This window comes from Paramisgurnus dabryanus, chromosome 13 (genome assembly GCF_030506205.2).
Source record: "Paramisgurnus dabryanus chromosome 13, PD_genome_1.1, whole genome shotgun sequence".
Taxonomy (NCBI): domain Eukaryota; kingdom Metazoa; phylum Chordata; class Actinopteri; order Cypriniformes; family Cobitidae; genus Paramisgurnus; species Paramisgurnus dabryanus.
The window spans coordinates 9,023,152-9,041,088 of NC_133349.1; the positions used below are offsets into that span (position 1 = coordinate 9,023,152).

General features: G+C 39.4%; 1 protein-coding gene across 1 annotated transcript in view; it reads left to right on the forward strand.

The window, feature by feature from the left end:
- LOC135789018 (neural-cadherin) overlaps positions 1–17,937 on the forward strand; it is a 144,405-nt gene that overhangs the window by 118,693 nt on the left and 7,775 nt on the right. The window contains exons 17-25 of the mRNA XM_065298585.2: positions 3,241–3,524; positions 4,820–6,437; positions 7,382–7,475; positions 11,105–11,289; positions 11,809–12,044; positions 12,605–12,882; positions 13,639–13,853; positions 15,682–15,809; positions 16,130–16,257. Coding sequence (XP_065154657.1) covers positions 3,241–3,524; positions 4,820–6,437; positions 7,382–7,475; positions 11,105–11,289; positions 11,809–12,044; positions 12,605–12,882; positions 13,639–13,853; positions 15,682–15,809; positions 16,130–16,257 — 3,166 coding nt within the window. The remainder of the gene's footprint in view (positions 1–3,240; positions 3,525–4,819; positions 6,438–7,381; positions 7,476–11,104; positions 11,290–11,808; positions 12,045–12,604; positions 12,883–13,638; positions 13,854–15,681; positions 15,810–16,129; positions 16,258–17,937) is intronic.

Genomic DNA, 17,937 nt, shown 5'->3' on the forward strand with positions numbered 1-17,937 from the left:
GGGCAGTGCAGTCGCCTGTAAATGACGTTAATATCTACGTTACCCTTTGTTACCGCCTTAACTGACGTAAAAACCACATGACAACAGTGTCGTGGACAAATGCGGCAGTAATAGCGTCTGTCGGGCCACTTGCTTTTTTATGGTAAGTTTGTTCATCTGAACACTTAATTCTGTGCTATGTTAAACCATCGTATTGGACTAATATTGTAACATCTATGACTAACAATTGCGTTTTGAACATAAACATATACATATAAATACATAAAACCTTACATAATGAAAAAAAACGATGTCATCAAACAAAACATTTATAAAACTTGATTACTTTACCTCATGTGTAACATGATTTCTCGTTCCCGTCTGATTGATGGCCATCAGTGTTTGAGTTAAAGACAACAAATCCCATCAGTCTATGCTGCTTCAGAGCGTCATTAATCTACGTCATTGTTATTGATTTGATCTGTCGCCCTCTAGTGGCGCGGATTATACAAATTGCATCTTTAAAGTCCCCCTGTGGTGAATATCAAGTTTTATTTTATTTTTATTTTATTTTTAACTGCCGAATGTAGCATCTATGTACATATATATCTATGTTCCGAGGTGGTCCAATTGAGTAGAGGTGGGGACTAATTTGCATATTCTTTATTCACATATTCATATCTGAGTCAGGGCTTTGCGATTGAGTAGAGGCAGAGACTAATTTTCATATTCATATCTTCTCGTATACAAAATGAGGAAAGGGTATAGAGTTACATTTAAGTTGTTTTAAGCAAGAAAGACCTACCATTTGGATTTATCAAGGAAAAATTACTTATGTTTTGCTATTACATCCTCTTTTAGACAAACTGTATATTTTGTCCATCTAATGTAAGTTTATAAAATTAAAGTTTACAAGTATTGCTGTCATTTTACTTCACTTCTGAAGTTAAAGTTGGTATGGTTTATTTATTCTCTCTTTAATGTATCATACATGTCAAGAGCATTCGGTCAATAACATTATCTCATTTTTGACAGAGATGGCGTTTAGAGGCTTTTGCATTTCATATTTTTTATAGGTCAACCAGTTGTGTGTTTCTTGTGACAGCAATATAGTTGCTCCAGTTAATCTGACTTCAACAGGCTTTGACAAATCAGCTGTCTGTCCGATGTAAAGTGCCAAGGTGCTGTATGCCCACCTATTCATTTCTCGTCCCGTCTCTAGATTATTCCAGGCTGTCACCTCCACACGTCTCAACGACGTGGTTTTTCCACCTGATCCCGCTCTGATTTCCATCAGAGCATGGCAACTTGGCTCATCCATCAACATAAGCAAACGGGCAGGATCGTGAGGCTCTCACAGCAACGCGACTTTGTCCGTTACATACGCATGACAAATTAGTTGTGGCGTGGAGCCGTGTCAACAAGCAGGCCGTGGTGAAGGAGACAGGGGCATTGAGATGGATTCGTGCAGGTTTCTGATAGCTCATTAACAATGAGACGGTATAACCGCCGTGGAGGTGAGAAGGGTGACTTGACCTGCCATGGCTGGATGAGCGTCTAGAGCCGGACGACAGCTAATATCTCACGACTGTCATGAAATGAAATGCAAATCAGAACTTGATGTCCTTACGTCCCCTTCCTGCTTTAGAAGGCACAATGAATAAGATTGCCATTAAAATGTAATATTTTACATTACTCAGGGGATGGAAATTGGGTATAGGAATAATTAGGAGCTGATTTGTGGGAGTAGAGGAATTTTACGGTCCTGTTAAGTGTTTCCTAAAGCTGATTAGCGGTGTCCTCTTTGAGCTGTTCATTAAACCCCAGACTGATTTCAAAGATGAAATATGTAAAACATGCAGAACTTTCTTCAAGCTCACTGAGTCCAAGCTCTCCAAGACTTTGCAGATCGGATAGATCAGGGATTTTTTTAAAGGGGCATCCAAATGTGAAAAGGGTATATTTTGGGTAATTTGGTATATTGGGTCAGCACCTGAGCTTTAAAGAGAAGGAGCCATGTTAAGAAAGACGCTTCTGTTGAAATCTGCGGTTCTTCCCCCAGCGAGTGTCACGGCACATTGCGCTTCACAACCGTGACGGCTGTAGCCAAGATGAGCACAACACGTTGTAATGAAATCCTCACACATCATGCCCAGATGGTGTTTGTCTCAAATCTGATTCTGACTGCTGAACAGAACTGGAGAAAAACTAGTGCCATCTCCCATCGCTGTGTACCAGGGATGAACAGATTTAGTTGGGGTCAAGCTGGGGAGCAGGAATAAGTAAACTGACATGTGGGGATAGCTGGTTTACGGCTTATAAATGAATGGCTTATTAAGCTTTAAGTAAATGTTTTCTCTTAATTGATGGGATAACTCGTCAATGGTGGGGAAATAGTTAAAGTCACTTAATGTATTAAGTCATTAAATACAAATAAATAAGGAGATCATCCATTATTTTGCATTTTGTTATTTAAAATTTTTATTTTTCTCCTAAGAAAATGGTTTTAGATTTCTTATTTTCAACCAATATACAAAGATGCCAAACAACAGGACTTGTGGTGTCATAATAAAGGGATAGTTCACCCAAAATGAGAAATCTGTCATCATTTACTCTCATGTTGTAACAAACCTGTATTTGTTCTGATAAACACGGAGGAAGATCAAACCAATCAGAAGCCCCATTTACTTCCATATTATTCTTTTTTCTTATTATGGAAGTCAATGGGGCTTCTGATTGATTTGGTTACAAACATTCCTCAAAATATCTTCATTCACTATCCTCAAAACAAACTATACATCCGAAACCGCCTACTTCCATACTATATAGTATACATATTTGCCTATAGTATGGAAGTAGATGGTTTCGGACAAAGCGAAAGACATTTTTACAGGTTTGTAAAAACATTAAAGTTAGTAAATGATGCCAACATTTTCATTTTGGGGTGAACTACCCCTTAAAAATAGGTATCCGGGTAGGTTTCATACAGAAGAGAAAGGTTATTTAGTCCTTGGTGTATCATTTTTAATTTGTTCAAAGCCACTCCTAACCCAGAAGATCAAAATGGGCTTTGTGTAATGATGTATTGATGAGTGTAGCGCGCACAATGTTGATTCCAATATTTAAGCATAGTCATGTCGTGCCTGTGTGCGTTTGCGCTTTCCTATCCTTTGTGTAATCCTCATCAAATGAGCTCAGATTAATGCTGACATTCTCTTTTTATCCAGCTCAACACTAACGTTTCCCAAATCCCCCAAACAGGTGCCAATGCCAAACTGCGCTACCAGATTACCTCCGGGAACACCATGGGTGCCTTCGATGTTGAGCCGGAGGTCGGCACCATCTTCATTGCCCAACGTCTGGATTACGAGCAGGTGCAGAGATACGAGTTACGTCTGGTTGCGTCGGATGGAAAATGGGAAAACCAGACGATGGTTCTCATCAATGTCGTCAACCAGAACGATGAGGCGCCTATTTTCACTCAGACCGAGTACCAAGCCAGTGTCACCGAGGAGTTTACAGATCTTCCTGTCCTTGTGCTTGAAGTAAGTGGTTAAGCAATGCTTAATTTTCTACAGCTTGTTCGTATTTACTCATACAGTCTTTGTGTTAGTGGGGATGCAATGTTTTTTCACCACAAATTAAGCCCCAAGTTAAGGGTTAATGGTTCTTTAACTCAAGTAGACACATTGAAATGTTGCCTGTAAAAAAGTTATGCATGATTAAAGGGATAGTTCGGCCAAAAATGATATTAATCCCATGATTTACTCACCCCCAAGCTCTCCGAGTTGCATATGTCCATCTTTTTTCAGATAAACACATTTTGGGATATTTTAGAAAATGTTTTAGATCTTTCAGTTAATTAAATGTGAAGTTACGGGGTCCACAACCTTTAAGTCCAAAAAAAGTGCGTCCATCCTTCACAAAATAAATCCAAACGGCTCCAGGATGATAAACAAAGGTCTTCTGAGGGTAATCCGCGCAGTGTTGTTGTAGAAATATCCATATTTAAAACTTTATTAACGAAAATAAATACCTTCCGGTAGCGCCGCCATCTTAGTCGCGTCCGCATTCAGGTTGAGAGCTTACGCAGCCTACGGAGGTTACTCTGCTGTTGCTCTGTGCCCCCCCCTCCGAATTTGTCATACGTCACTAAGAAAAGTGCGTACACTATGCTAATACTCTCTCCTGAATACAGAGGAGTCTAAGATGGTGGCGCTACCGGAAGGTAGTTATTTACGTTAATAAAGTTTTAAATATGGATATTTCTACAACAACACCGTGCAGATAACCCTCAGAAGACCTTTGTTTATCATCCTGGAGCCATTTGGATTTAATTTGTGAAGGATGGACGCACTTTTTTTGGACTTGAAGGACGTAGACCTTGTGACTTCACATTTAATTAACTGAAAGATTGAAAACATTTTCTAAAATATCCGAAAATGTGTTTGTCTGAAAAAAGATGGACATATGCAACTCGGACAGCTTGGGGGTGAGTTAATCATGGGTTTAATATCATTTTTGCCCGAACTATCCCTTTAACAGGTGTACTGTAAGATTAAAAGTGGCAGAAATTAAAAATCTCCAAACATGGTTGTATTCTGGTATAAAGGCATATTAACCTTAGATATTTTTATTTGTTGAATTTTTGTGTGTGCCAATGCCATAACTTGGTTCCTATGAAAAAAGACCTCAAAGACTTTGCGTAAACAAAACATACCGTAAAAGAGGTGACAAGTAAAATATGCACACCTCTGCTATGACTATTAACTTTAAATTGCCTCATGTTCTGGGATGAATGTGTTGAATTGTTGAATTTCCCTATCTGCTGTTGTTTCAGGTCTCAGCCACAGATCCAGATCAAGAGGCGGATCAAAGTGCAGTGCGGTATTCTTTACATGGACAGGGTGCCGGTAGCGAATTCACTATAGACGAGCTGAACGGAAGGATCTACGCCCAACGGCGTTTAGACCGCGAAGTTCGTTCGGCATGGCAGTTCCTCGTGCTGGCCACCGATGAGAATGGGGTGGGTCTAACCGGGTTTGCCGATGTACTAGTAGACGTTCAGGATATCAATGACAACGCACCAGTTTTCCTGTGTTCAACGGATAACTGCTTTCTGGGTCACGTTCCCGAGAACTCACCAGCGGACACTTCTATAATGGAGATGCGGGCCACCGACCTAGACGATCCGAAAGCTGGCAAGAATGCGATCCTCACTTACAGAATTGTGCAAAATGTGCGCAACGAGATCAACCTTAACCTTTTCTCCATCAATCCGGCCACAGGGACCATTTATACAGTTCTGCGCTCTTTGGATAGGGAAGTGGTGGATCGATATCTAGTCGTCGTGGAAGCTCGGGATGGTGGGGGACTTTCGGGGACAGGAACAGCCACTATTTTGGTTTCTGATGTCAATGATCATCCTCCAGTGTTCACCCAGAGGGTCTACATGGCCTCCATGCCAGAGAACTTAGATATCAACAGCGAGGTTGTGGTAGTGGCTGCTACAGATGGGGATGAGGGTGAAAACTCAGTGATGACGTTCAGCATTATTGGAGGAGATGAAGACCGAAAGTTTTTTGTTGAAACAGACAAGGCGAACCGCCGTGGAGTGGTGAGGCTAAAGAAGAAGATTGATTTTGAGAAACCACACGAGCGTACCTTCAATCTGACAGTCAAAGTAGAAGATGCTGACTTTTTTAGCCTGGCTTACTGCATTATCCAAGTGGAAGACTCTAATGATCACGCACCAGTCTTCTTCCCACAGTTTTACGAGGTTGGATCCATGTTCGAAGATGTTCCTGTTGGCACCATTGTGGCACAGGTGACAGCCACAGATCTGGATTCAGGTCAAAACGGGAGGTTCACATACAGCATCGCATCAGAATCCGACCCCTTTCAGCAATTCTTGGTGGATAAGGGTGGTTGGGTCGTGGTGGCTGACTCTCTGGACAGAGAGAAGTTGTCCCAGCACAGAATCATGGTTTTGGCCACAGACATGGGCAGCCCTGCTCTGACCGGCTCTGCCATCGTGTTGGTAACCGTGCAGGACGTCAACGATAACGGACCCGAGTTCGAAGCTCCCTATCGGCCCATTGTGTGGGAAAACACGGCCGCACCACAGATCGTTCGTATGAATGACACCTCAGTTTTGTTGCATGTCGTTGATAAAGACACATCGTCCAACGGAGGGCCTTTTTCTATTCGTCTTTTGATGCTGACCTCTGATGTTACGAATTTCAATTTGACTGACTTGCGAAACGGTAGTGCCAAGATAACCGCTCTTCGCACTTTTGATCGTGAAAGACAGAAACAGTATCTTCTTCCCATCCTGATGATTGACAGCGGCTCTCCACCAATGAGTTCCACGAGTACACTTACTGTCATCATCGGAGACAAGAATGATCATCCACATGCACCTGGACACAGCGAGTTCATAGTGTACAGTGTACAAGGTAAATTGTAAAGAATACTATTTTACGATTAAAAGTTTGACTGAAATGTTTTTCATGATTTTGTCCCCTTGGTAACATTCAATAGCAGGGGACTATTTTCGGGCACTGCATAATATCATTGTGCCTCCTGTAGCCATGGTATGTCAGCAAAGTCCTTGATTATTAAGCCAGAATTAGAGTATAGTTCCTAGACATATCTGCCTAGAAATTCGCAAATTTAATTTTCCATCGGTCTTAGTACACGATGTAACTACAGAAGAGTCAAGTTTTAAATAGGAAAAATATTGAAACTCTTTGGTTATTTTTGAGCATGATGCTAATGGTCTAATCAGATTCAATGGATTATGCTAAGCTATGCTAAAAGTGGTACAGCCAGACCCGGAGATCAGCTGAATGGATTCCAAAACGGGAATGTTTAACTCTCGGGGAGCTGGAAAATGAGCATTTTTTCAAAAAGGGGAGTGTCCCTTTAAGCCTTTAGATAAGGCCTAAATTGCAATTGCAAAAATTGACCCTTATGACTGGTTTTGTGGTCCAGGGTCAAATATTAAATATATAAGAATAGAAAAAAGTTTTTACTTGATATATTTTTAGCACATTCCTCTTTCCTATCTATTTCTCTATTTGGAAAGAGGTGCAAAAATGTACGCAAATCCAGGTTTAAGAGGCATATAAACAGGAGCCATTTCTAAAAATATGTTGATTTCATAACTAACAGGATTACAGCATTTCGTTTTGCCTTTTGGAGAAATGGCAATGTTGCATCCCCCCTCCCCACTGTGCTGTTTAAGTGGGACCATATGTGCCAATGAGATCCTCTGCTGTTTTGTTTATCTCTTTAAAGATACATCTCTTCCTCCCACCCACAGACACTCATCGCCCCGGGTATTGCACAGACTGGATGGAGGTCGCTGTTCTCTAACCTCATTATGTGTTTTCCCCAGGTACGCTCCCCACCACGGTTCTTGGACAGGTTCAATCCCCTGACCTTGACGATTGGAGCGAAAAGACGTACAAGTTCGAAGGCAAACCCCCCAGGTGCTTTGATGTCCTATTGAAGTTTGATTCAAACTCTATTTTGTGTCAACTCGCTCTTACAAGCAAAGAAAAAAGAACAAAAGTGAACCGAAGATAAAGAACGAGGCTGCGCGGTGCACCTATTAGCGCTCAGACAACCTTCCTGTCACTCGCTTTTTAATACTTCATCAAACGTGGGAAATTCACTCTGAAGTGAGATAAGAAAAATGATGTTAGCTAGAGGTTCTCTCTAATGAGCTGCGTTGTAAGGCTTTGTTCATACTTGCACACAAATCCGATTTGGTTTTTCAATCAGATTTTTTATGACTGACCTGTGCTGTTGCAAGTGATGAAATCTGATCTGTTCCAACAGTGTAGTCAATATCTGCTGTTTCTACAACTGTTGCTATAGCAATGATAAGACTGAAAGTACGCCGCCTGATGTCTGGCGTCTAGAGTGAGTTTGTTTGAATGAAGCTCATGTCAAAACCAGAAAATGATAACGCTAATTCTCAAACTACAAATGTGAACTCGATTTAGTTCCGAGTTCAATCACAGTCTAATTTTAAGTTCGATTTAAAAGCTGTGTCCGACAATCTGTTGGGAAGGATTTGCCCTCGTTAATTTGGATAATTAACACATTAATACATTAGCGGATTGATGTGAGCTGGCCTGACGCATCTCTTGGCACCGAGAGCGTGGCTTCAATCCAAGCAGTTTTTCATTTGCGTACTTGACGGTTAAGTACCTAATTTGGCAGCCGAGCTGAAGGTCACCGCTGAGGTGGAACTCCTTTCCTGTTATGTGAACATGATTGAATCTAATTTGGGCAATGGCTAATGTGAATTTAGTGACCTTGGTGCACAACATCCAAAGTTTTAAGATGGCCAAACATACCGTAGCATCATCACAAATGCAATATTAAAAAAGCCACAAATCAGTGTTGGTTTAATAGATGTGTCAAATTAACTGATGTTTTCATTTTGTGCCAAACACAAACTACAAGTTCCCTTGTACATGCATGTTTTTCCATACAATTTGAATGACTTGATATTAAAGATATCAAAGTTATATTTTCCCAAAATGTTCTTTTGCTAGGTTTTTTCAGACTGGGTCACATTGAGTCCAGTTAGCTTTTAGTCCGTTTAGCTGCAACTGTGTCCCTGTAATGTTCTTTAAATAAGGACTAGACAGGAGTTGACATAATATATACACTGTCATTAATAATACAGTATTTTACTGTATCAGTACTGTATAAGACATTGATGCCTTCTTATGTGTAATGATTTAGGAATGAAACTGAAGATGTTTCTCAGGTTATTGATGCACGTTCATTATTGCACAGTATTTTATTATTGCATAGTCCTCACTGGTTCCCTCCCAGATGGTTTTTGTTATCTCTATATAAAAAATGCCAAATTCAACTCTCAGCCCTCTTGCATTAATTCTTTAGCGGTTTTAAAAAAAGTTACCAGCCAGCGGCAGCAATTTTCATTATTTTCACAGTAGTTTAATGCCTTCCAGAAAATGTTCTTCTTAAAGGGATAGTTCGGCCAGTCCAAAAAAAGTGCATCCATCCTTCACAAATTAAATCCAAACGGCTCCAGGATGATAAACAAAGGTCTTCTGAGGGTAATCCACGCGGAGTTGTTGTAGAAATATCCATATTTAAAACTTTATTAACGAAAATAACTACCTTTCGGTAACGCCGCCATCTTAGACTCCTCTGTATTCAGGAGAGAGTATTAGCGTAGTGTACGCACTTTTCTTAGTGACGTATGACAAATTCGCAGGGTGGGGGCACAGAGCAGCAGCAGAGTAGCCTCCGTAGGCTGCGTAAGCTCTTGTCCTGAATGCGGATGCGACTAAGATGGCGGCGCTACCGGAAGGTATTTATTTTCGTTAATAAAGTTTTAAGTATGGATATTTCTACAACAACACCGCGCGGATTACCCTCAGAAGACCTTTGTTTATCATCCTGGAGCCGTTTGGATTTAATTTGTGAAGGATGGACGCACTTTTTTTGGACTTGAAGGTCGTGGACTATGGGTGGACCCCGTAACATTACATTTAATCAACTGAAAGATCTAAAACATTTTATAAAATATCCGAAAATGTGTTTGTCTGAAAAACGATGGACATATGCAACTCAGACAGCTTGGGGGTGAGTAAATCATGGGTTTAATATCATTTTTGGCCAAACTATCCCTTTAAAATATATAAACATACAATATATCAAATGAAAGAACAGACCCTCTGCTTTCAAACAAAAAAGTTTCATCCTACCTTTATTAGTTCTCTTTTTATCACTTCTTAAATATGGGTAGGTTTCTTCAAAAACACAATTGAGCAAAAAGCTGAGATAATTGCGTTTTTGTGAAGGACTTTTGATAGAGATCAGATGCAGAGAGATCCCCAAAACTTACACGGACATACCTAGGGTGATAGGGTTTTATAAGTTGCACCTGGTGGATAATAGCGGTATTGCGGAAAGCCAGAAATTCTCGTCATTGGCAGGGAAGCATTTTCTCTTAATTGACAAGATAACTCGTCAATCGCAAGGAAATAGTTAAAAGCCTGCCTGGAAATCATTTGGCGGGCAGCGTCGCCACTCAAAACAATCAGCGTGTGACATTGCAGTACCGCAAGAGTGACTTGAAAGCATACGGAGCTTTTAAAAACATGACTCTGGACCACAAAACCAGTTTTAAGTCACACATATTTGCAGCAATAGTCAGCATTGTATGTGTCAAAATTATACATTTTTATTTTATGCCAAATATTATTGGGATACTATATAAAGATTTTGTAAAGTTCCTAGCGTAAAAAGGCCTATATTGAGACTTTATTTTTGTGAGTGGATGCAGTTACTAAGGACTTCATTTGGACAACTTTAAGGGCGATTTTCTTAATATTTACAATTTTGCACCCTCAGATTCCAGATTTTCAAATAGTTGTATCTCAACCAAATATTGTCCAATCCTAACAAACCATACATCAACGTAAAGCTAATTTACTTAACTGTCCGAGGATGTATAACTCTCAGTTTCAAAATAATTTACCCTTATGTCTGGTTCTGTGGTCCCAGGTCACAAACAGTGCAGGCCGGTGACTTCTCTTCAGAGGGGGGCGAATTCAAATTATGTGTTCGGTGCGTCATGTGAGCCTATGAGCATCATGCATCATGTCAAAATACATGCCTGCTGCACACTTGAACGTGAGATCCTCACGTTCATAAAATACTCGCAAGACACTCTAACACACTAACTTAACACTCTGATTACACAAGCGAATATCTGGCAAACATGAGTGTCTCTTTTATCAAAAACCCCTTTGACACGTCTGCAGCAGGAACGTATTTTAACATGACGCGTGATGCACATAGGTTCACATGACACACTGAACACAAATTTTGACATGATGAGCCACACACATGATGGGCTAAATACATGTTTTGACGACCCTCAGAAAAAAAGTCACCGGCGCCACTGGACCCAAATGGAAATTCTGTCACCATATTTTTCCAAAAACACATTTTGAGTCTGCCTACTCTTTAAAGGTGTTGAATATGATCAGAATCTATACAGAAGTTGATGTACGATTCATTAGAAATAAATAATCTCCTTTCCCCTTCATATAATCCCAAACAGGCAGTTCAGTGTGAATTCAAACACGGGTCAGTTGAGCATCAGAGAGGGTACACCGGCTGGTCTCTACAGTCTGCAGGTGAGGGTGGCAGATAAGAGCTGGCCTGACGTCACCTCATCAGCTGAAGTCACCGTGATGGATCTGGATGAGGAGGCGCTGAGAAACGCTGCCTCTATAAGACTAGCCAGTGAGTAACTTCTCTTCTTTTGTCTTGTTTTCAGTAAAAATATCTAAAAATTCTTAAATTAAGATGCTTTTCTTGATGAGCAAAACGACCCAAGAAAATAAGTCTAGTTTTTAGACCAAAAATATCAAATTCAAGTGATTTTGTACATAAAACACGCAAAAAATCTCCCAATGGGGTAAGCATTTTTTTTCTTGAATTTAGTTTTTAAGAAAAATTTTGAAGATTTTTAGCTTTTTAGATTTTATGCACAAAATCACTTAAATTTGATATTTTTGGTCTAAAAACTAGACTTATTTTCTTGGGTGTTTTGCTTAGCAAGAAAAAAGCATCTTAATTTAAGAATTTTTAGATATTTTTACTGAAAACAAGACAAAAATACTAAGAAATTTTTTTCTTGAAAATAATTTTTTGCAGTGTAGGAACCATATTTTGACAATTTTTTGTTGCCAATGTAACAGAAGATAAACATGTTTAACTGCTTCTCAAATACAGAGCTTTGTATCTTTGTGTTACATACAGACCTGACTGCAAACGATTTTTTCCGGGCATCTGGTAATGAAGAGAGCCGATACGCACGACTCCGACGCCTCTTATCTGAGCTCCTTCAGACAGACCTTGAAAACGTAGACATCTTCAGCCTGGCCAACGGCACCCAGTCGGCTCAGAACCACCTCAGCGTGTGGTTCGCCGCTCACGGCTCACCGTACTACAGACCAGAGAAACTCCATGGCTACATGGCCATGCACAAAGCTAAGGTAACAAAGGGTGGCACTTTCACCCATATCAGCATTACTCACATAGGCACAGACACATGGAGGTTATGGAGCCATTCGTATTACATCTCAAACCTGCATTTATAGTCACCCTGTGCTAGGGGCAATGAATATTTCATTTCTATGTAAGGAACGAGATGGTGGCCTGTCGCTTTCGGCGAGCAGGGAGGCTGGAATAGAAGGAAATAAAAAACATGCGACTCCCGGTGCAGAATCCTGCAGTCTGTAAATCAGGGGTTGAAGCGAAGGCTCTTTGCAGCCCAGCGTGGTGCTGATGGTCTCACAGAGCTCGTGTTGGTACGCTACACGGGAAGCTGTCTGACATCTTTTTAGAGCACTGCTGAGCGATGTGAATGGCTACCCTTGAGATTGACTTACAGCATTTCAAAAAAACACCTGGACTGACAAGCACATTGAGCCAAAGATGCAAAGTCAAACTATTGTGTAGCATTACTTGCTTTAGTCACATAAGACACAAAAAAAGTGTTTTTGATTCCAGTATGTATCTTTGAGGTACTAATGACTCTCTTTCCCCCTCTCAGTTTGAGTCGGCCCTGGGCGTGACCATCCTACAGGTTGGGGTGGATGAGTGCACCTATGTAAGCTGCGGTCAAACAGAAGGCTGTTCAAGCAAAGTCATTTTTAGTGACACCCCTACAACACTAAACAATGGAAATGTCTCTCTGGTATCGGTCTCAGCAAAAGCTAGCGCTCAGTGCGGTTGTCTCGCCCGCGAGGCCGTCCGCCTGCAGTGTTCCTTATACTCACATAACCCCTGTATGAACGGTGGCACCTGTGTGGACACTGAGCTGGGCTACAGGTAAAACCAATACTGCAATACAAGTCCTTTGTGTGCTTGTTCTATTAAAATAATCATTGTGTAGAATGTGATTAATAAAGGGACACACTTTTTTTTGAAAATATGCTCATTTTCCAGCTCCCCTAGAGTTAAACATTTAATTTTTACCGTTTTGGAATCCATTCAGCTGATCTCCGGGTCTGGCGCTATCACTTTTAGCATAGATTAGCATAATCCATTGAATTTGATTAGACCATTAGCATCACGCAAAAGAAAACCCAAAGGGTTTCGATATTTTTCTATTTAAAACTTGACTTTTCTGTAGTTACATTGTGTACTAAGACCGACGGAAAATTTTAAGTTTTCGATTTTCTAGGCAGATATGGCACTATACTCTTATTCTGGCGTAATAATCAAGGACTTTGCTGCCGTAACATGGCTGCAGCAGGTGCAATGATATAACGAAGAGGCTGAAAATAGTCCCCTTGGTAACTTTCAATAGCAGGGGACTATTTTTGTGCAGTGCGTAATAGGAAAAATATCGAAACTCTTTGGTTATTTTTTAGCGCAATGCTTATGGTCTAATCAGATTCAATGGATTATGCTAAGCTATGCTAAAATTGGTACCGCCAGACCCGGAGATCAGCTGAATGGATTCCAAAACAGTAAAAATCAAATATTTAACTCTAGGGGAGCTGGAAAATGAGCATATTTTCAAAAAGTGGAAGTGTCCCTTTAACGTTGTTTAGTAATGGATAATCTTTTGCTGGTTTGCAGGTGTAAGTGCCCCCCCATGTTCGATGGGCCAGAATGCCAGCAAACCAAACACAGTTTCTTTGGCAACGGTTATGCTTGGTTTCCTCCCATAAGGCCTTGTTTTCAGAGCCACATTTCTGTGGAGTTCATCACCGAGGTGGCCAACGGCCTGTTGTTCTACGATGGCCCAATGGGAGCAGCTCAGCCAGGAGAAAGAGAGGACTTCATCGCATTGGGTATGTTTCTCAAGACGTCATTTTTCACCCAGTCGTCTCTGTTCCATTTCATTTGGGGATGAATTATATCACAATGATAATTTCCTCTAACAATTAACTTTGTGAGTGCAATCGATCCATGCCAGCGAGCATAGTGTAAGGTGCACCATTAATGCTAGATGATTTAAATGTACATGGTCAGCAGTGTTGGGTCAGCATTGATCTCCGCCCCGGGTCACCGGTGAATGTCACATACGCCACCAGCCCAATACTGTATTATGCAACCAGTGATATGATTTCAGGGAACAACCCCCTTGCGGCCTTGCATAAGCTTGCATCATCAGTTTGGGTCGTGTTTTTATTGAACAGGGGCCAAAACCCTCAACTGCAGTGACAGCAATTTGGAACTGACCACAGATTGATTACGAATAAGCATTTTTTACTGCTGGGGTCAAAAAACAAACCAAGGGGGATATAAAAAAACATTAGAGACTAACACCACTTATGTGTGCAGATGGTGTTTCATATGCTGCAATGAGATTGATAGAAAACTTATATAGGTACAGTATATATAAGCATATAGGTTTATAGGTATAGTTAGTCATTTCTGCATTACTATTGCATGCTAAATGCTATTTTAAAAATAACTACAGTCATAAAAATCTTTTAATCTGAAAGTAAATGTTTGAAATGACTTTTGTAGACACAGATATACACTGTCAGAAATAAAGGTACAAACGCTGGGACGGTACTCTTTAAAAATGTGCTAATATGTAACTTATGTGCAGTACTATACAGCATATCTGTATACTATATGTGCCTTTGAGGTACTAAAATACACTCTGTAGGTGGGTCAGTGACAAAAATGGTTTGGCGAGATAAGAAATTCAAAAATCTTTTTAAAAAACTTGTTTTAAAAGCATGCATCAGTTTTATTTCAATGCACATAGTGTATTTATGTTGATTTTATGCAATAAAAAATTACATTTGCACCATTTTTATGAAAGTTAAGACTGAATAGACCTGAAAATGTGATAATTGCCAATTGCGCCAAAGAATGAGAAATATTAAATATTTTATCCACCTTGATGGCACAAGCGTAATCTTAAAAAAAAATGTAATATCATTTTATTAGTTATTTCTAAATGTAAATTTAAATGCTCTGTTTTGTTCTTTACAACTCTGTTTTGTAAATAATCTTTGACAAATGATATAAAAAAATCATATTACCCCAAACTAGATGATTATATATATATATATTTTTTTTTTTTTTTTTTTATTATGAATATATTTATATTTTCATTAAAAAAAATACTAGTTACACCAATTGACACAGACCGGTTACACCACATTGACATTTTTTGCAATTATCTCCCAAATATTCTTTCAAAATGAAATAAAACTAACTAAGAAATTTTAGACTTGGTCCTCGAAAAAGAGTAATCTGGAATTTTATTTTGAAATTTTAGCCGTTTTACATTTAATTGAACCATACGGACACAAAATAATTAACGTCACGTCATTGACCCAGGTACAAATCAGTGACGTTGCGAGGGGGGCTATAGGCGCTAAAGCCCCTTATGTTTTTTAAAAGCCCCTGATCTGAAAAAAAAAGAAAAAATCCACAAAAAGGAAAAAAGACAACCACCATGAGGACAGACAGCCCAAAAATAATACAGATTATTTGCTGTGTTTGTGGAGTCATTTCCTCAGGGGGCTAAGCCCCTCATCCCATCTGACCGGGGACAAATGCATACTTTTTTGAAAGGGTACCCACCCCAGTGACAGTCTGAGTGTATTTCTGAGTGTAGTTATGCCAAACTTTTTTTTTTTTAATCTCTTATATCAGAGCTGAAGAATGGAGTACCTGCGTTAAGCGTGAATCACGGCTCAGGGACTCTCACATTGCAGCTGCCCGCAAGAGCCACCGTCACTGACCGCCGCTGGCATCATCTCGACATCATCAGCGACGGCAAGGTACGGCGAGACTCAGCGGAAAAGAAAGATAGAAGCTCTTAGAGGTCACACGACCAAAATCAGACACCAATTCCATTTGACATCATAATGTTCTCAACTTCACCTCAATTACATTGAGATATGAAGCTTTTAGACAGTCAAGATCATAATGTACCTCTGAGGTTCTCACGGGTTAAGCAGATTGTGGTCTTTGTCGTCTTGTGGGATTCGGGTCTATAATATTCCATTACAAAAATTGACCTCTCATGCACTTATATGTGATGTAACATAATGCCTTAAGGAAAAATCATTGGATTGGGGGTGTGTGTGTTTTTGTGTAGACAGTACAGATGATTCTGGACCATTGCTCTGGGACTGCGCTGAATGAGGTGGAAGGTCTGGGAATAGAGATGTTTGAGACGGATCAGTCTTTGTGTAGGGCCTCTGGAGAGACTCCAGGCAGTGAAAGGTAAAGGACATGAAACTTAAAATTGTACTTATCCTATGAATCTATATAGTCTAAAACAGTGGTCTCCAACATGGTGCCCAATTTTTATATTTGTTTATTACATATTTTTTATACATTCTTGGCTTCTTTTATGTACCATATGTTAACTTTTTAAACAATTATAAAACATATCAATAAGAAAAATAAAGTAGAATGAACAAGTAAAACTAAGTTTTTTTGTGGTAAATATATCCAAACAGTTGCCCAAACAGTTGTTTTATCCATTCTGGTAGCTCTTAGGGGTTGTGTACACCAAAACTTTTACGCCCGCGGCCGGCGCATGTTTTCAATTGTTTCCAATGGAAGCTCGGCGTTTTTAAAAAAAGCCAGCAGCTAGCGGGTTTTTTCCGCGCTGAAAACCGGCGCTCAGCGTTTTTTCTGCGCTCGGCGCTGAGCGTCGAGAGTTGAAAGAGATGCAACTTTGGGAGAAAAGCTCCGCTCGTCAATGTCAGTTCTCACACGGCCGCCCAATCACAGTGGAGGAGGGGAGGGACATTACCACAGCAACCAACCGGCTTGCAGCTGAAGTATCACATCTACCAAAGCGCTCAGCTGAAGAAAGCTGGCACTCAGCTGAAAAACAGCTGGCATTCGGCGTCCTCAAGGCATTTTCAGCCGCGTTTAAAAGTTTTGGTGTGTCCAGCCCCTTACTCACAAAAAGGTTGGAGACCCTTGGTTTAAAAAGTCATCTGCTTTGTTCACTTGTGTACTTTTGTTATCAGAAAATGTTTCCAACAATGTTTGAATATAGAGAAATTGTATTGGGCACATCATTAGCATCCAGAATACAAATAATCCTGCAAAAAATGCTTTTCTTACACTGCAAAAAATGACTTACTTAGTATTTTTGGCTTGTTTTCAGTACAAATATCTAAAAAATATTAAATTAAGATGTATTTTCATGATGAGCAAAATGACCTAAGAAAATAAGTTTAAAAAATATGAAATTTAAGTAAATTTGTGCTTAAAACAAGCAAAAATATCTGGCAATAGAGTAAGAAATAACATCTTAAAATAAGTTTAAGTTTTTCTTAAACGCTTAATTCAAGAAAACAATTCTCACCCCATTGGCAGATATAACTAGAATTATTTTCTTAGGTTATTTTGCTCATCAAGAACATAAATCCTGATTCAAGAATTTTTAATTATTTGTACTGAAAGTATTTAGTACACTGCAAAAAATTTTTTTCAAGAAAAAAAATTCTTAGTATTTTTGTCTTGTTTTCAGTAAAAATAGCAAAAAATTCTTAAATTAAGATTCTTTTTCTTGATGAGCAAAACTACCGAGCCCCTAAGGTGACATTGGAGTAAAAAAATCAAAAGTTTATTTCATGTAAAACTTTCTTGTGTTTACGTGAAAACTTAATGTGCAGAATTTTTTTTTAAGTTTAATTTCGCGTGCAACTTTCGCGCACGCACGTGAAACTATCTAGTTTTTAGACCAAAAATATCAAATTTATTTGCTACAATTTGCTTACACCATTGGCAGATTTTTTTGCTTGTTTTATGCACAAAATCACTTAAATTTGATATTTTTGGTCTAAAAACTAGACTTATTTTCTAGGGTAATTTTGCTCATCAAGAAAAATTGTTATTATTATTATTAATATTTATTTAAAAAATTTATTTTTGTCTTTTTTA